We start from the raw sequence: 17,126 nt of genomic DNA, 5'->3' as shown, positions 1-17,126 counted from the left end.
CTTTGATGATCTGGAAGGGTTATGGGGAGGGGGCAGGGTTGTCTGGATGCTCATAGAGATCTTCCTTCTGATTTTCAGTGCCATCATGCTAGATGAAGCCCATGAGAGGACCTTGTACACAGACATTGCCATTGGCTTGCTGAAAAAGGTATGATTTCGCTGCCAGACTTCTGTTTTTGTTTTGTTTTGTTGCCTGATTAGGAAAATAATTGTAGAAATTTGGAAAATCCAACAAAATATGAAGGAAAAAACTTTAAATCATCGTCCATAATCCTTATCCTACCCATTCAGAGAAAGTCCCTGGTGGAACGTGGGTATGTTCTCTTCTCTTTTCTGTGTTCTTCGTGTGTGTACATGAATCATAATCGGGATTAGATTGTATGTGCTAGTTTGTGTCTTGCATATTTCTCTTAACATTACATCAAGGTCATTTTTCTGTGTCATTAAGTATTCTTTGAAGATGTTATTTTTAATGACTGTATAACTGTATCTCTACCATAAAGTATTTGGTTTTTCCCTTACTGTGAGGCATTTATGTTTCCAGATTTGAAGTATTTTAAAGAATGTCACAGTGAGCATCCTTATAATTAAATCTGTTGCATTCCTGCTTTTTTTCTTTTATTTTTTAAAACTTTTTATTATAGAAAGTTTCAAACATACCCCGGAGTAAAGAGAGGGTTTAATGACCCCCATATACCCATCATCTGGTCTCAATAATTGTAACTCATGGCTATTATTGTTTCTACCTTAACCTCCATCCTCTCTCCCATTCCTGATTTTTATTTAAAAATTTTCTGATTGTCGCCCTGGCCGGTTTGGCTCACTGGATAGAGCTTCGGCCTGCGGACTGAAGGATCCCAGGTTCGATTCCGGTCAAGGGCATGTACCTTGGTTGCGGGCACATCCACAGTGGGAGGGTGTGCAGGAGACAGCTGATTGATGCTTCTCTCTCATCGATGTTTCTGACTCTCTGTCCCTTTCCCTTCCTCTCTGTAAAAAATCAATAAAATATATTTAAAAAAATTTTTCTGATTGTTTTCTTTGGCTAAATTCCCATCACAAGAGTCTAGAAAGTGGTGGTAGAGCAGAGCATTGATCTGGGTCACACTGCTGGGTTCAAATTCTGACTGCTGAGTTTATTCATGTCTACAATGGGGATAATACAAGTGTCTGTGCGCAGTACACTTTCATATATGGTAGCTACTAACCACCTTAGATTTAAATTGGCTAAAATAGAATAAAATAAAAAGTTCAGTACCTCAGTCATACTGCCTATATTTTAAGGGCGCTATAGCCACATGTGCCGAGTGGGTACAGCATGGGATAGAACCTCCATACTGAGGAGAGTTCTCTAGCTCAGAGCTGCTCTTTATCATAATTTGTTAGGCTTAAATAAACAGTGTAAAATTCTTAGGATGGCATCTGGCCTAGGGTCACAAATAGACGGTAAGACACCTTTGTGCAAATTAGGAAAAGATGTCCCCACTGGGAGGATGTCCCCAGCCAAGTGAGGGGAGAGTGCGTTGGATTTCAGATGCCCCGGCCTCCTTAGGCAGGCATCTTACACAGCTGTACTCCAGGATCCTGGAATAGTACAGAACTCGGTGTTTGTTAGCTGCTATTATTATTTGGATTATTATTTTATTCCTTGGTCAAAGATTTAGACTTTGATATTTATGAGGGCTTATCCTATATTACCTTCTTAGAAACAATATAGTAAGAGGGCTTATTGCAGTGAGTCTTTGCCAACACTAAATATTAGTATTAAAAATACATCCTTGCCAGTGTAATAGGTGAAAAAAAGAATCTCATCCTATCTAATAAAAGAGAAACATGGTAATTAGCGTACGACCTCTACCCTTCCCATTGGCTAATCAGGGTGATATGCAAATTAACTGCCAGCCAAGATGGCAGCCGGCCTCCAGGCAGCTTGAAACTAACATGAGGCTTGCTTGCTTCAGTGACGGAGGTCTCCAACGTTCCCCGCCTGCCTTGCCAGCCTCTGAGCTTGCAGTTTAAGAAACATTGTAACAAATATAGAAGCTAAACAAAACCCCAGAAACCTGCTTTCAGCGAGCCCAGGATCTCATAGCTGGAGTTATACATTGTTTTGATTATAGAACAAACAAACCAGATACCTGATTTCAGCAGCAGAGGCCTCAGAGCTGGAGCCAGAGCTAAAGCAAAAAAAAAGAGCAGTTGGGAGCTTCAGTCGGCCTGAAAACAGCCCTCAGCCCCTCACCCAGGCTGGCCAGGCACCCCAGTGGGGACCCCCACCCTGAAGGGTGTGTGACCAGCTGCAAACAGCCATCATCCCCTCACCCAGGCTGGCCAGGCACCCCAGTGGGGACCCCCACCCTGATCCAGGACACCCTTCAGGGCAAACCAGCCAGCCCCACCCATGCACCAGGCCTCTATCCTATATAGTAAAAGGGCAATATGCCTCCCAGCACCGGGATCAGCGGAGCCGAGAGGCCTCCCGGCACCGGGATCAGTGTGACAGGGGGCAGCGCCCAAACCCCCTGATCGCCCTGCGGCTCTGTGTGTGACCGCGGGCGGGGCCACAACCTCCCTATCTGCCCTGCTCTGTTCGTGACAGTGGAAGTCACCCCAACCCCCTGATCAGCCCTGCTCTGTGCCTGATAGGGGGGAGCTCCCCAACCCCCTGATCGCCCTGCGGCTCTGTGTGTGACAGGGTGCGGCACCTCAACCCCCTGATCGGCCCTGCTCTGTGTGTGACAGGGTGCGGCGCCCCAACCCCCCACCCCCACGGGCCCTGCTCTGTGTGTGATGGGGTAGAGCCATAACCTCCCCATCGGCCCTGCCCTGAGTGTGAGAGTGGCGGCGCCCCAACCCCCTGATCGGCCCTGCTCTGTGGGTGATAGAGGGCGGCGCCCCAACCCCCTGATCGGCCCTGCTCTGTGGGTGATAGAGGGCGGTGCCCCAACCCCCTGATCCGCCCTGCCCTGAGTGTGACAGCGGCGGTGCTCCAACTCCCCTATCGGCCCTACTCTGTTGAGTGACAGGGGGGAGCTCCTCAACTCCCTGATCGGCCCTGCTCTGTGCATGACAGGGGGGAGCTCCCCAACCCCCTGATTGGCCCTGCTCTGTGCGTGACAGGGGGTGGTGCTGCAACCTCCCCATCGACCCTGCCTTGAGTGTGACAGGGGGCAGTGCCCCAACCCCCCAATTGGCCCTACCCTGAGCGTGACTGAGGGTGGCATTACAACCTCCCAATCTGCCCTGCTCTGTGCATGACAGGGGGCAGCGCCCCAACTCCCCAAATGGCCCTGCTCTGAGCCCGACCAGGGGCTGCACCTAGGGATTGGGCCTGCCCTCTGCCACCCAGGAGCAGGCCTAAGCCAGCAGGTCGTTATCTCCCGAGGGGTCCCAGACTGCGAGAGGGCACAGGCCGGGTTGAAGGACCCCCCTCCCCCCGAGTGCACAGATTTTTGTGCACCGGGCCTCTAGTTGTTATTATATGTATTTGCTATAGTTTATTTGATAATTTTTCCTATGCCTGTTGATCATCTTTTTCTTCTGATAGCTGTTAATATCTTTTGCCCATATTTCTATCTTGGTGTTATCATTTATTGTTTGTTTGCTTTTAAAGTACTTTTTTATACTTTAGCTATATCCAGAGACCCAGGTGCCAGGAAAAATGGTTTTACTTTCAGTAAATTCAAATTCAAGCCTTAAAGCTTTTTTTTACTTTATATTAAATTGTTTTAGCTCTTTATTTTGGAAAATTTTGTACAATTGGAAAGAATAGAATAATAAACCCTATTTTAACCTATGATTTTAATAATTATCAACTTGTGGTCAGTCTTATTTCATCTGTAAGCTCCCCCTTAACCCAAAAAGTACACACACTAAATTATTATGAATTTCAGATATCAAATTTCATCCATAAATTTTATAGTTATTCTTGTTTTTTGATGCCTTCGTTTTTAGATTCAGAAAAAGCGAGGGGATCTTCGATTGATTGTGGCTTCAGCCACTCTGGATGCAGAGGTAAGAACATTTCCCCTCTCTCCTTGTCCCTCATAAACACTGGAATCATTGGCCATGACTGTGGGAAGTTACCTGTAGCAAGAGCTTATCTTTGGCAGAATGGCCTACCTCCCTTATGGGGCCATCTGATGACCTAGATTCCAGGGGATGAGAGGATACTCCTTTTCAGCCTGTAGGTGGAAATCAACCTGTAATTAATCGAGTTCATAATACCTACTTGTCTTGTTTCTCTACATACTGTTTCTCTTCTTACAGGCAGCTTCTTTTTATTACTTTTCTTAGTATGAGGTTGTTTTTCTTGCATTTACTTACGACTAGCATTTATATTTAGAATTTTTGTACAATTGAAGTTTTTACTGTACATATAATGTCCGTGTTATAATTTTTTTATGGCTAAGTTTATATTGTTATTCTCTCTTAACTAATATTTAAGTTCACACAGCGGTTCAACTCAACAAATAATTTTGACCACTTGTCATCATATATATAAAATAAATAGATGTTTACAGTTCAGTATGTTCAAGGTGCTGAGACAGCCAAGGAGGGAGTTCCTAACTCCAGCTGGCTCGAAGGTGTCCAGAAGCTTTCACAGAGGAGGGACATCCGGTTGGGTTTGACAGATGCACAGAAGTTTGTCATGGGCAGGGGTGGGGAAGGGCATCTGAGCATGCACAGAGCACAGGGGTGTGGAACCATGTGTGCATGGGGCTGGGAGTCAAGTGTAAGGTGGGAGTCCTACCTGTACGGCCTGCTATGGGGGTGATCTGCCTCTGACTTCCCCTTTCTCCAGTGTTCACTACACTCCAACCCCACTGGTCCCCTTGCTGTTCTCCAAAAAAAAAAAAAAAACCCAAGCATGCTTCTGCTCTGGGAGGGACCCTCTTTCTACACCATTCTTCCCTCACATGTTTTCATGGCTCCACCCTCATTTCATTCCAGGTATTATACTCTCAGAGAGGCCTTTCTTGACCACTCTGTCTAAAGTTGCTATCCAGCTTCTTCTGCTTATTTTTTTTCTGTTTAGCACTAACATTAGGTGTATATCGAGTGTTTATTGTGTGTCTCCCATCATGAAAAGTAAGCTCCCTGATGATTGGGGCTTTGAATGTCTTCAACAGTGTCTGGCATAATGTAGGTGCTGTGGGTTGAATAAATTTTGATTGAATAGGAGGCAATGGGAGATTAAAATGGAAAGGTTGGTAGGGGTCAGATGATGGAAGGCCTTACAAGCCAACCAGAGGAGGAACTCCATCCAGCATCTGGTCGGGAGTCTTGGGAGGGTGTGAGGTTTGTGACTTGATCATATTGACTTGATTCTAGGAAGAGCACTTTGGTGCTGTGTAGAAGAGACAAGAGGGTTGTGGAAATAGCAGTTAAGAGGCCAGTTTTATAATCCAATTGAAAAGGGCCTGGCCTCGCTGTGGAAGATCCAAACAACTTGGAGAGAGAAAAAACCCAGCAGGGCTAAGAGGGGTGTCTGCATGTGCGCCCAGACTGCTTGCAGACCTTCTCACAAGGCCGTAGGAGTCTGGTGTCTTAAATCTGCCCATGATAACTTCTGGGGCAAAGCTCCTTGGTTGCCCTCTTTAGCTCTCATATCCTTCACCCACAATACCTGCTAGAATGCTATTTTGAGGACCATACCTGACCTCTCCTGTTACCTCCTCCGTGGCTAAGTTGCACAAAACATCTCTATTTTACCTCTTATCTTCATTATCCCCCCCTTGTAAAAAGGATTCCCAACAGTTTTCATTATGTTTGAAAACTGTAATGTCTTAGTCTTTTCTTAGAATGACTGTTAAATAATACTTATTGCTCATAATTGCCTTTCATAGTCTTTTGATGTGACAGAGATTTAAAAAAATAGCTTCTTTCAGTTCTGCCTACAGTAGTTGATATAGATGGACTTTCTGGAAGTGATTTCTTTAAGTGGGAAAGTAGAATGAATGTAGGAAATTTCTGATGCTGTGGGAATACTATGATGCAGGCATGCCAGGACCTCAGCATTGTTTAGCCGGGCCTTTGATGGGCTAGGGCCATTCATCCCTTTATCCCTTTCTGCCCTGTGCTGGGGATGGAGGTGAGGTCTGTCTGTGTGTGTATGAGGAGAGGACCTCAGGGAGAGAATCAGTTCTGTGGGAGTGTGGGTGCATGTGGGGCGTGGTTTATGAGTTCCCATGTGAGAGTGAGTGAGGAAGAGGAATGGAGTGAGCTGAGGAGGGCGAAGGAGGAAGAATAGGAGTGGGCGTGGGTGTGGGTGTGGGTGTGGGAAAGGGTGTGGCTTAGGTAGCATTTGACCAAGAGGTCAAGGAGGTGCCAGAACTCATCCCTGGTCCCCCAGCTGCTGGATCTGTGGGTGACAGACTAATTCCAAGCCCCACTGCCTGGAGGGGTAGATGATGCCACCTGCTCTGGTTTTGCTCAGGGCCCAGGTGGCTCAGCAGTGACTGCAGCTGGGAGGCAGAGGCAAGCATGACTGGGCTGGTCACATAGTTGCCTTGATTGTTTAGTTGCTTTGTTAATAAGCCTAACTAAGCAAACAATTACAGAAAACATGACCAGGTATAATTACGAAGTATTTATTGACCAGTAGTATATCACATGCTATTCTTTTTCTTTTATTTGCTTTTATCCACGTGGCAGAAAATGGGATTGCTGATTACTCCCACAGTTTTGTCACAGGTCCAGATACTTGGGAAGAGACTAGTTTCCCTCTCCAGATTCCCGGAGAAGGAACTTAGGGTCAGCTGGGGTCAGATACCCACTTGGGACTAATCCGCGTGGGCCAAGGCCTGTTGGACCCTGGGGTGGACATGGCTGCTGGAAGCCCACTTCTGTGCTCAGGGAAGGAAGCTGTGGCAAACTGGGAAGGCCACCCAGCAGATGTCCACATCATTTTCATTCCATTTCATAGGCTGTCCTCTTCGTTTATGCCGTTTTTATGTTTCTTACTGTATGTCCATGTCAGTGCGACATCCCCCCCCCCCCCCCCCCCCCGCCTTTCAAACCTGACTCAAACTCTCTCCTTTTCGAGGTGTGTTGAGCCTGTTTCACTCCTTCTGTCCTTCTGCCTCAAAATGTATACACTGTTGATACTATATTTATTTGCTTTCTAGCCTGTAATTGTCTGTGTGCATTTTATATTTCCAAATAAAAATAAAAGACCTTAAAGATTAAGATCTTGTGCCTTCCAGGGAATCTAAATGGGTAGAAAAAATAAGCAAAATACCCACTCTACTCCATGCCAGCTCCACCAACAAAAGCAGGATTTTGAATCTAGGAGACCTGAGGCTAACCTTATCTTCTCAGCAAACATAAGAGGTATTCCTTTTAAAACATAGCTGAGCAACCCAAGAAGAGATGATGGGCACAGCGGCTTAAGGGGTTAAGAAACTGAGGGTCCAGGTTTTGAGTACAAGTTTATGTGTCTATGCCAAGACTAAGAAAATGATGTGTAAGAAGTTCCTGAAAGTGATAAGGTAGATTTTTCCCAATGAAATAGCAGGAATATATATGTTGTGACCTAAATGCCACAGCTCTTTGCATTAATATAGAACCTAATGTCTCATTTTGTACAGAAACAGATCTACTTTCATGCAGAAATCAAGCATATTTCTAGAGCCCAGGGTTAAATGAGCATCTCAGGGATTTACATTAGTAAGATTACTAGAATCTGTGCATAATCCTGGAGTGTGTGTGTGTGTGTGTGTGTGTGTCCCTATTAATAACTGAGATTGATTTTTCCAATAGTCTCATGAAGGGAACTTTAGAGCAAATTAAATTTAAATAAATACCCGAGTATAGTGGTTGCATTACATACCCACTACCCAAGGCAAGTGCACATGTTTTAAAATAAAACAAAAGTGGAGCCAGGAAGTGAAACTTAATATGATTGTTCCAGAATATTCCAAATCCAGAATTTATTTCAAAAGCATACAATTTTCATTTCACAGCACTGCATGCTTATTGTTTAAGTGATATACTAGTGTTTCGTTACTTTAAGTTATTTGTGCTTATAATGCTTTTTTACATTACTGTAAATTATTATTCTAACTTTAAAATCTTGAATCAGTGAATAAGAATACCTCTTGTTTTGGAAGTGTAGACTACTGGAATGAAATCCAATAAATGTCTTGTTCTCATTTGAAAAAAAAAAAAGATCTTATGCCTTCTCAGTTAATGCTAAATTTTATTTCTTGAAAAAGTAACTTCCCATCTTTATTCTTCAACACACATATTCCTGAGCCGCTAAGGGGTAGCTGCCCACTCCAACAACATTGTTAAGGCATCAACCTCCTCCCTGTTCTGCTTGCCTTTTTGCTCCAAAAAGCCTCTGTTGAGCCCTTCCTAAAATCTTCCTCCTCCGTGGGCAGCTCCTGCCTCCCTGATGGCTTCCCCTCCGGCTGCTTTACTGGCCGCCCTTCCTTCTCCAGGCTGCCCACCTCCTTTGAGCTGGAGGTGAACTTGACTGTACTTCTGCGCTCTAGCCTGAGCTGCCAGACCACCGAAACTCAGAGACCTGGGGCCTACCCACCTGGCACGCGGCTTCTCTGTGGCAGTCCCTTTCTCATTGTAATCGTTCAGGCGCAGGACTTCATTGCTTGGGGATGTGATTGGGTAAGAACTCCACCCTCCCCAGCTTGCCTGGGCATGTGCTCACACTCCCTGACTGCCAGGTCCTGTCAGTCTTTACCCCTGGAATGCTTTGCTTTCAAACGGCCCTGCCTGAGTCCACGCTTTCATTCCCTCCTCTGAACTATCACAGCACCTCCCTTAATTAGTCTGCTGGCCTCCATTCTCTTATCACACCTGCCCTTCTCCAAAATGACCACCACAGCCAGGCACCCAGAGCACAGGTCTGATAATATGCCCTCCTCACTGCCCTTCCTTGTCTAATAAAGCGCCCGTGTAGCGTGACATTTGGGCCCCTGTAGAGTGATGACACAGCCACTTACTGTGCACTCACTCTAGTCACACTTGATTTGAACCGCACAACAGTCTTGCAGGGTAGGTAGCAGTTTGTTCATTTTGTAGACAAGAGGGCTACTCAGAGCTGAGGCTGGCCTGCCCTAACCCTTGGACTCTGTGCTCTGTCAGGGGCCCTTTACATCTTAGCCTCCACTCTGCTCTCATCCTGGGAAGGGGTGTCTCTTCTTCCTGGTCATCCTTAAGGCTTAGCCCAGGGAGACTGCCTCTCCATGCTGCCTTCCTGAAGAGCCAGTCATTGACCTCGCATTCTCTTCAGTTGTCACTTGCAGCTCTTTTCTGGTCAGTTAGTCATTCTGCCTCGGTTCATGCTGTGATTGGTTCTTGGCACACCTGCCCCCTTGGAGTATTTACTCTTTTGGGGCATCAGGGTGTCTCTTGTCATTTGCTTGTGCATCCTTCTAGCATGCCTGTGCTCTGTATGTCATAGGACACAGAAAGCCTGAAATTACTCAGGGAATTTTCCCAAAAGTCAAGTGAAGAATAGTGCCTTATGGTTCTTCATAACACAACGTAGTTCTTTTGTTGGCACGAGGCACTTTTATAATCTGTGCTTACTTTTCTCAAACACAACTTTGAGGTTAATGTATAGTATCCCAGGTTTTGGTGGTTAAATCCAGTTTAGAAGCACTCCCCCAAGCCCATTCATTTTGTATTTGATGCAGTTCCTCAGTGTACCCCTGGGCTCCCCGATTCCAGGAGCAAGCATGGCCATGCATATTAAAGACACCTGGGGAAGTAAGGACAGGACTGTGATCACGTAGTTAGGCCTCCCAGGAGGATAAAAACTCATGCCTAAGCAGGCCTCCGGGGAACTGGAATATAGTTGGGGAACAGGAAGGTCATTGACATATTGACACACACCGCTTAATGGGGTGTCTGTGCCCCAGCGCTCACTGTCCAGCTGGTTTGGTCACTCAGCTCTTCTTAGGCTCAGCTTCTTTATGTGTCTTGGGGCACATTCCCTAAGAGGGGAATCTTTGGTAGTGTCTCCTGTTGGCCAGAGCTCTCTTTCCAGGCCTCCCTATAGACTACCAGTCTGGTGATCAAGTGCCATTGAAGAGGATGTAGCTACCTATTTGGGAGGAACTGCTGAGAGCCACTTCTCTCAACAGGGTGCTGGGCGAGTGTCAGCAAATACAGTTTTGAAATCTAACCTTTATTATTTTTACCAGACCTTAGTAAAGAGTCTCTCATTGAAATGCGATCCCTCAAAATTGCAATAATAAACATATGGTTTTTAATAACTATTTTGCAACCCATAGTCTGTATTCTGTATATCCAATTTCTACTGCCAACTCCCTGCTCTGTATTCTTTTTCTGTATTATTTTCTTTTTTCCATGGATTACTGTGAATTATATTTTTAAAGGAATGAAGAATTGATTTATTTTATTTTTTTTAGAAATTTCGGGATTTCTTTAATCAAAATGAAACCAGCGACCCAACCAGGGATACATGTGTGATCCTTACAGTGGAAGGGCGGACATTTCCTGTGGATATCTTTTATCTACAAAGGTTTGATGATACTTGCTTTTTTAATGATGGTGCCTAGAAAGTTAGTCCTGTATTGTGGAATGAGAAGGAACTGCATGTCTTCCAAGGGTGATATGCCAGGCTGGTGAGGAGGGGTATATTCTGTCTCCTGTCATTATTTTGTATCTCCTGTCATTGATAGGATGTCACTGCTTAATATCACTACCAAATTTAGTTTAAACTCTTGACACTAATGTGCAAGTTTTTATGAATCTAGTTAGTAGCTCAGTAGGAAAGAGCAAAGTGGTAACAAGGTTAGGGGAAAGACAGTTTGATAGTTTTTAGAACTGAGGTTTATCAGATGGCTGTCAGTTTCACTCATATATCTTTAAATCATTTGGTTCTCAGCTCCCTACATCCTGGCAAAAAGCCTGGTTGACAATTTTGGGAGGAGCCCTCTTGGACAGGAAGAGGGTCATTCTAATTCCTATACTGAGTCACTGGACAGACAGACAGTGGCTGATAAATACAGAGAGTTGGGGGCTTGACTTCTGAATTGTTCTGGCTGGACAATGCATGCACTCATCAGCTCCGTCCACCCCTCAGACATGCTGCCAGTAGTCAGGAGGGAAAATGGAAAGAGTGGGACTTAGCACTGGGAATAACCCTCTGTTTTCACTGGCCAGACATCTTTGCATGCTAAAGATAGCACATAAATTTGCATGGGTTTATTGTTTTTGTTTCTTTGCAAATAAAGCAAAAAAAATAATAGTTGACATGTAGTTATGAATTATTCTTAAATGTTGCATTTTAAAAAAAGAAAAAAGTGAATACTTATTTTATTTATTCATATACTGATTACTGCTGGGCAGGCCCAAACTAACTTGCATGATAGTCTGCTGCCAGATTTACCAGGGTAATGGATCTATAACTAGTGTGTATTGTAGTGATGAGTTTCACTCATATATCTTTTCAGTCCTGTTCCAGATTACATCAAAGCAACTGTAGAAACCGTGATGAAAATTCACCAGACAGAGGGAGATGGAGACATATTAGCATTTCTTACTGGCCAGGTAATTCCAATGGACCTTTTCTCTGTAATAAACAGACATGTTAAGGCAGCACCAGAATTAATACAGAAGCTGTTATTGCTTAGCTGTTTGTTTTATGTTTTATTGTATTTTGTGGTTACTTAATTGCAAAAAAAAAAATTGTTTGGTTTGACGTCATTCATCTACTGACTACATAGTCAGAGAGTCATTGGCTCCTGCCTGTTCTGTCTGCAGAGGGTCAAATGTATTTGAAATTTATTAGCTGATTCCAAAGTATATTACACATTCATTCCATAAGCTGTTTACTAGAATTTAATATTGCATCAGGTGCATTTATGTGTGCAGGTTGCTGCTGCAGGCTTCTTTTTCAGTGACACCTTTACAGCTTATCCTGGGGGTGCTAAGTGGGCACATCACTGGAAAGACAATTGGACAAGCCCAAGTGCTCACTCAGGGTTGTAACACTGTTCAGAACTACCCTCTAGCTAGAATCTTTTCCACTGTTGAGCATTTTCCACAGTTCAGTAATCTTTTCTTGAAATGTGTATAGCGATTTTATCTCCCACAGCTTGTTCATATGTATACATTGCTTTGTCACAGTACCTCAAAGTTGAGTTAAATAGTTATTCTTCTTGTTTATTAATCTGACGGTTGCAAATTTTCACTCCACAGGCACCATTGTTGGGTAGCATTTAATTACATACCACCCCAGAGTAGAATGTGATCACACTGGCGTCATGAATCTGACCATAGTTAAAATCCTGATCCAAACTTTTGTATCTTTCATATGAAAAAGTGACATGCTTCAACTTCAAATTGATCTTGGTTTCTTTGGTTCCTGGTTCGATGTTTTAGGAAGAGGTAGAAACTGTCGTGTCTCTGCTGATCGAGCAGGCTCGAGCACTAGGTCGGACTGGGATGAAGAGACACCTCCGGATCCTCCCCATGTATGCAGGACTGCCTTCCTTTGAGCAAATGAAAGTGTTTGAAAGGGTGTCCCGCAGTGTCCGAAAGGTGAGACTAACCTGATGACCAAGGGTGTTTGCAGACATCTACAATCATTTTGGGGCCCTTTTGCTGTGCACTGGAAAGGTTGTTTTTTTTGTTTTTTTTTTAACATTGAAGTGAAACTTGTTATACAGGCAGGTTTCTTTAAGAGCTCCATATTTCTGTGCAGTATTTTGAAAAGCACACAATAAATAATGTGTTGCAAAGATTTCTGAACCTGCCCCACAGAAGGGTCACTCTGACAGTAATTATCAGAGCAGGTGACTTCTTATCTCTTTCCTGCCTGCCTAATATTTCCCCATAACACAACACTACCTTGGCTTGCAGGACCGAGTTGGTGGATTGTGATCAGTGGGAACAATAGATATATTACTACTAGTGGTTCCTAAGCCATTGGTTTGAAGCATCATTTTGCCTGTAGTGCCAGGTTTAAGTTAATTAGTTTAAGGTGTGGCTTAAAAATATTTAGCATTGAAATTGGGGTGGGGAAGGGTGTGGTGGGAAGCATTGGTTTGAAGGAGCCGGCAGGCGGCCAGTCTGCTTCCTGCTCATTGTCCTCCTGGGCCTTACCCCATTTCCCTTCCATTGGATGAGGAAGACCCAGGACTGGCCTGAAGTGGCTTGTAGTAGCTACTCATCAGCAGGTGACAAAGAATACAGTAGGTGGGGGATGGTCTGACAATCTGCTCCTACTTTGAACCACTTGGAAGAATGTGCTCAGCCTTCAGGCCACTGGGAGGGAGCAGCTGGAATCTTCCCAGTGAAATGTGAAGTGTGGCCAACCAGTTAGGAGGCTATGGTTCCGTTCCTTAGTCACTGTGCCCTGGGATGAATTACTCAACCTCAAGGCCAGGTTTTCTCAGCTGTAAAACATAAATAATAATAGATGGTTTCATAGCATATGTCTACTATATAAAAATGGTAGGAAGATTTTTATGAAATGATAGATATAAAAGTGCCTTTAGAAAGTTCTAAAGTGCTATCTATACATGACCTGCTGCTTCAAATCCTTTAGGGGCAGCTCCAGTGCACTTGGAATAAAATGCAAACAGCTCACAGTGTCCCAGAGACTGTGCATGATCTGTCTTAGCCTCCCTCCAGCCTCATCTTGTACTTACTCTGGACTCTGGCCGCACTGGCTGTTTCTCCTTTCTTTCAATTGTTTCTTCTGCCTGGATCTCCAGGGTTGGCTGCTGCTTGTTACTCACGTCTCAGCTCAAAATCATCTTTTAGAGAGATTTCCCCTGGCCATCCAATCTAAAATAGTACAGCCCATTATTATAATATATAATAAACACCTTAAATACTATGTAATGTTATATTCATGCTCTGTTGTATTTTCTTTCTCACACTAGACTCTGGGAGAACAGGGGTATTATATTCTCTTGTTCATCATACATCCCCAGCACCTTGCACAGTGCCTGGCAAAGCATAAACCCTCAGAAAATAGCTAGAATGTGAGTGAATAAATGGGTTTTACATGCGCAGGGTGGTGATTTATCTTAGTTGTACAAAAGGCAAAACTAACATTTGTTGAATATTTACTATGGGCCAAGTACCAGGATTAGAACCCAACACTGGGAAGGGGGTAAATATTATTTTGATGAGAAACCATGCTCAGGAGGTTAATTAACTTATCTAACATCACATGCTCTGGAAAAATTCAAAACCAAGATATTTTGTCCCTAAAACTTATGCTTTTGCAGGATACCAAACTAAATAACTTATTAAAAATGAAAAGAACCAAATAACTTTTATTTTTACTCTTCGTTCTATGGGGAACTTAGGTGATAGTGGCCACCAATGTGGCAGAAACCTCCATTACAATCAGTGGGGTTGTGTATGTGATCGACTGTGGTTTCATGAAACTCCGAGCCTACAATCCCAGGACAGCTATTGAGTGCTTGGTGGTGGTCCCAGTGTCCCAGGCATCAGCCAACCAGCGAGCAGGACGTGGTGGCCGTAGCCGCTCCGGAAAATGTTACCGTCTTTATACAGGTTAGTGTGGCTTTCTTCTAAGGGTTTTTTATTTTCTGTCAGCCTTGACATTGGAGAATATTATATTTACCCTCAATGGGCAAGACTTCACACAAAAGCCAGCCCTCCCTCACATGTCCCTCTGTAATCTGGCCCCCGCCACCTTGCTCCTCTAAACGTAGTACTTCTTTGCTACTAGTCCCTATTGGCCTATTAGTGTGCTGTTTTCTTGTTCTGGAATCCCTGAATCCCCAGTGGGGGGTCCCATCTTTAGCTCTAGTCAGAGCATCTTTGCAGAGCTAAAATAGCAAGATCTGTCTCACTGACAGAAAGCAAATAGTTGGTCTACTCCTGCTCTGTACTGTGCACCATGCAAGGCTCTAAAGGAGCAAAATAAATACCATCAGGACTGTTCTGGCCTTAAGGAGTCTTCTCTCCAGCTTGAAGACAGTCTTCCCTACAGACAGTGATATCCCAGAACTGCTCTTTCTCTCTCTGCACTTCTCTTGTGTGAGGGATGGTACTAAGATTTCTCTCAATTGTCTAGACTTGGTTTTCACATCATTTGCCGTCACTTACCAGATCTCTTCTTTCCTTTTTGGTTACTGTTGCCCTTGTTCAGTTCTTGACAAAATTCTTTCTTTTAGCAAATGTTTACAAAGCCAAGCACGGTGCCAGGGTTTGGAGATCTAGGGCTAGGTGAGACGTGGTTTTGACCACATGTGGTCATTGACAGCCTGGTGATGGAGGCAGACCCACAAACAGATTGACATATTGTGTGATAGGGTTGCCATAAAGGAATGAGCGTTGGAAGCAGAGATCAGAGTTATCCTGTTGGGGAGGACTTCGAAATCGAGTATTTGGGCCTGATTTTATTGGCAGCCCAGTAGTTATCCACTGAAGGGCTAGCAGTGGAGATTAGATTTCAGCACACCTGGCAGAGGGAGTGGAATGCACAAGTACGTGGGTGGGGAAGAAGGGGGAAAAGAGTAGCCAGGGGAGGGAGGGAAAGGCAGAACCTGAGGCCAGAGATGTAGTGTCTTCCACCCCTGAAGGCACTAAGAAGGAATGGTTGGAGTGGAAAGAGAAAACCAAGGCAGGAAAAGGCATCCTGAAATTCAGGGGAGGAGAAAGTTTCAAGCTACTTAAAAAAATTGTTTTTGAGGGGAAATTCATAATATAAAATTAACTATTTTAAACTGAACAGTTCGGTGGCATTTACAATGTGTAACCACCACCTCTATCTAGTTTCAAAACATTTCCATCCCTTTAAAGTAAAACCCTTACTCATTAAGTGGTTTCCCTCCATTCCTCCCTGCTCCCAGCTCCTGGCAACCACCAATCTTTGTTTTGTCTCTATAGATTTATCTGTTGGATATTTCAAATAAATGAGATCATACAATATGTGACTTTCTGTGTCTGGCTTTTTTCATTTAGCATAATGTTTTCCAGGTTCATCTATGTTGTATCAGTACTTCATTCTTTTTTATAGCTGAACTAGAGGCCCAGTGCATGGATTTGTGCACCGGTGGGATCCCTTAGCCTGGCCTGCTCCCTCTTGCAATCTGGGACCCCTTGGGGGATTTTGGACTGCCAGTTTCACCCTGATCCCTGCAGGCCAGGCTGAGGGACCCCACCAGTGCACAAATCCATGCACTGGGCCTCTAGTATGCATATAAGATCTTTGGTTAATCTCTTTCTGCCCTCTCCCCTTCCCCTTCCCTCTGAGATCCATCATTCTGTTGCATGTTTCCATGCCTGTGCATTGAGCGTCTGCCCCCTGGTAGTCAGTGCTCGTCATAGCTAATGGTCAGCAGGTTGCTTGGGCTTTTATATATATAGATAAGCCCTAATTGGTTTGGCTCAGTGGATAGAGCTTCAGCATGCAGACTGAAGGGTCCCGGGTTCAATTCTGGTGAAGGACACATGTCCGGGTTGCAGGTTCGATCCCCAGTAGGGGGCGTGCAGGAGGCAGCCAATCAATGATTCTCTCTCATCATTGATGTTTCTCTCTTTTCTTCTCCCTTCCTCTCTGAAATCAATAATATATATATTACATATATAGATAATATTTCACTGTGTGGATACAACACATTTTGCTTATACATTCATCAATTGATGATTGTTTCCACCTTTTGACTATTGTGAATAATTGCTCCTATGAACATGTGTGTGCATGTACTTGTTTGAGTACCTGTTTTTTGTTCTTTTGGGTATATACCTGGGAGTAGAATTGTGGGGTCATTTAATAATTCTGTGTCTTAACTTTGAGGAACTTAAGTTTTTTAAAAATTTATCTTTATTTTGAAAATATTACAAATGTTCTTCCCCTCTACCCTCCATTGAGGAAATGGTTAGCATAATGTCATGCTTCAAAGAAATCTAATAGTAGAGTACAGACTAAAGACAAACAGGTATATTTGTCTTCCTTAGCATGAGCAGTTTTAGTAGAGGTGGGGTTGGGAAGGCCAGTCGACAGCAATGGGGTGCGTTCGACCCAGCCTCTAAGCGTTCTTGGCTAACCCATTACTAGACGAGCTTCAGAAAGCACAGCTCTGAGCATGCTGCCTGCTCAGGCCCTTAGGAGTCTCTCTGAGCCTTCCACAACTGTTCTC

At 44.1% G+C, this 17,126-nt stretch overlaps 1 protein-coding gene across 3 annotated transcripts in view; it reads left to right on the top strand.

The window, feature by feature from the left end:
• DHX35 (DEAH-box helicase 35) overlaps positions 1 to 17,126 on the top strand; it is a 65,381-nt gene that overhangs the window by 21,972 nt on the left and 26,283 nt on the right. For all 3 annotated transcript variants that reach the window (XR_009454198.1, XM_059707079.1, XM_059707078.1), the window contains exons 7-12: positions 79 to 148; positions 3,955 to 4,014; positions 10,404 to 10,516; positions 11,451 to 11,547; positions 12,382 to 12,540; positions 14,322 to 14,532. Coding sequence is in view for 2 of the 3 variants with exons in the window: in XM_059707079.1 (XP_059563062.1) it covers positions 79 to 148; positions 3,955 to 4,014; positions 10,404 to 10,516; positions 11,451 to 11,547; positions 12,382 to 12,540; positions 14,322 to 14,532 (710 nt within the window). In the remaining variant the exon portion in view is untranslated. The remainder of the gene's footprint in view (positions 1 to 78; positions 149 to 3,954; positions 4,015 to 10,403; positions 10,517 to 11,450; positions 11,548 to 12,381; positions 12,541 to 14,321; positions 14,533 to 17,126) is intronic.

This window comes from Myotis daubentonii, chromosome 8 (genome assembly GCF_963259705.1).
Source record: "Myotis daubentonii chromosome 8, mMyoDau2.1, whole genome shotgun sequence".
In the NCBI taxonomy this organism is placed as follows: Eukaryota; Metazoa; Chordata; class Mammalia; order Chiroptera; family Vespertilionidae; genus Myotis; species Myotis daubentonii.
The sequence above is the reverse complement of the archived record's forward strand: the minus strand, read 5'-3'. Positions and strand labels throughout refer to the sequence as shown.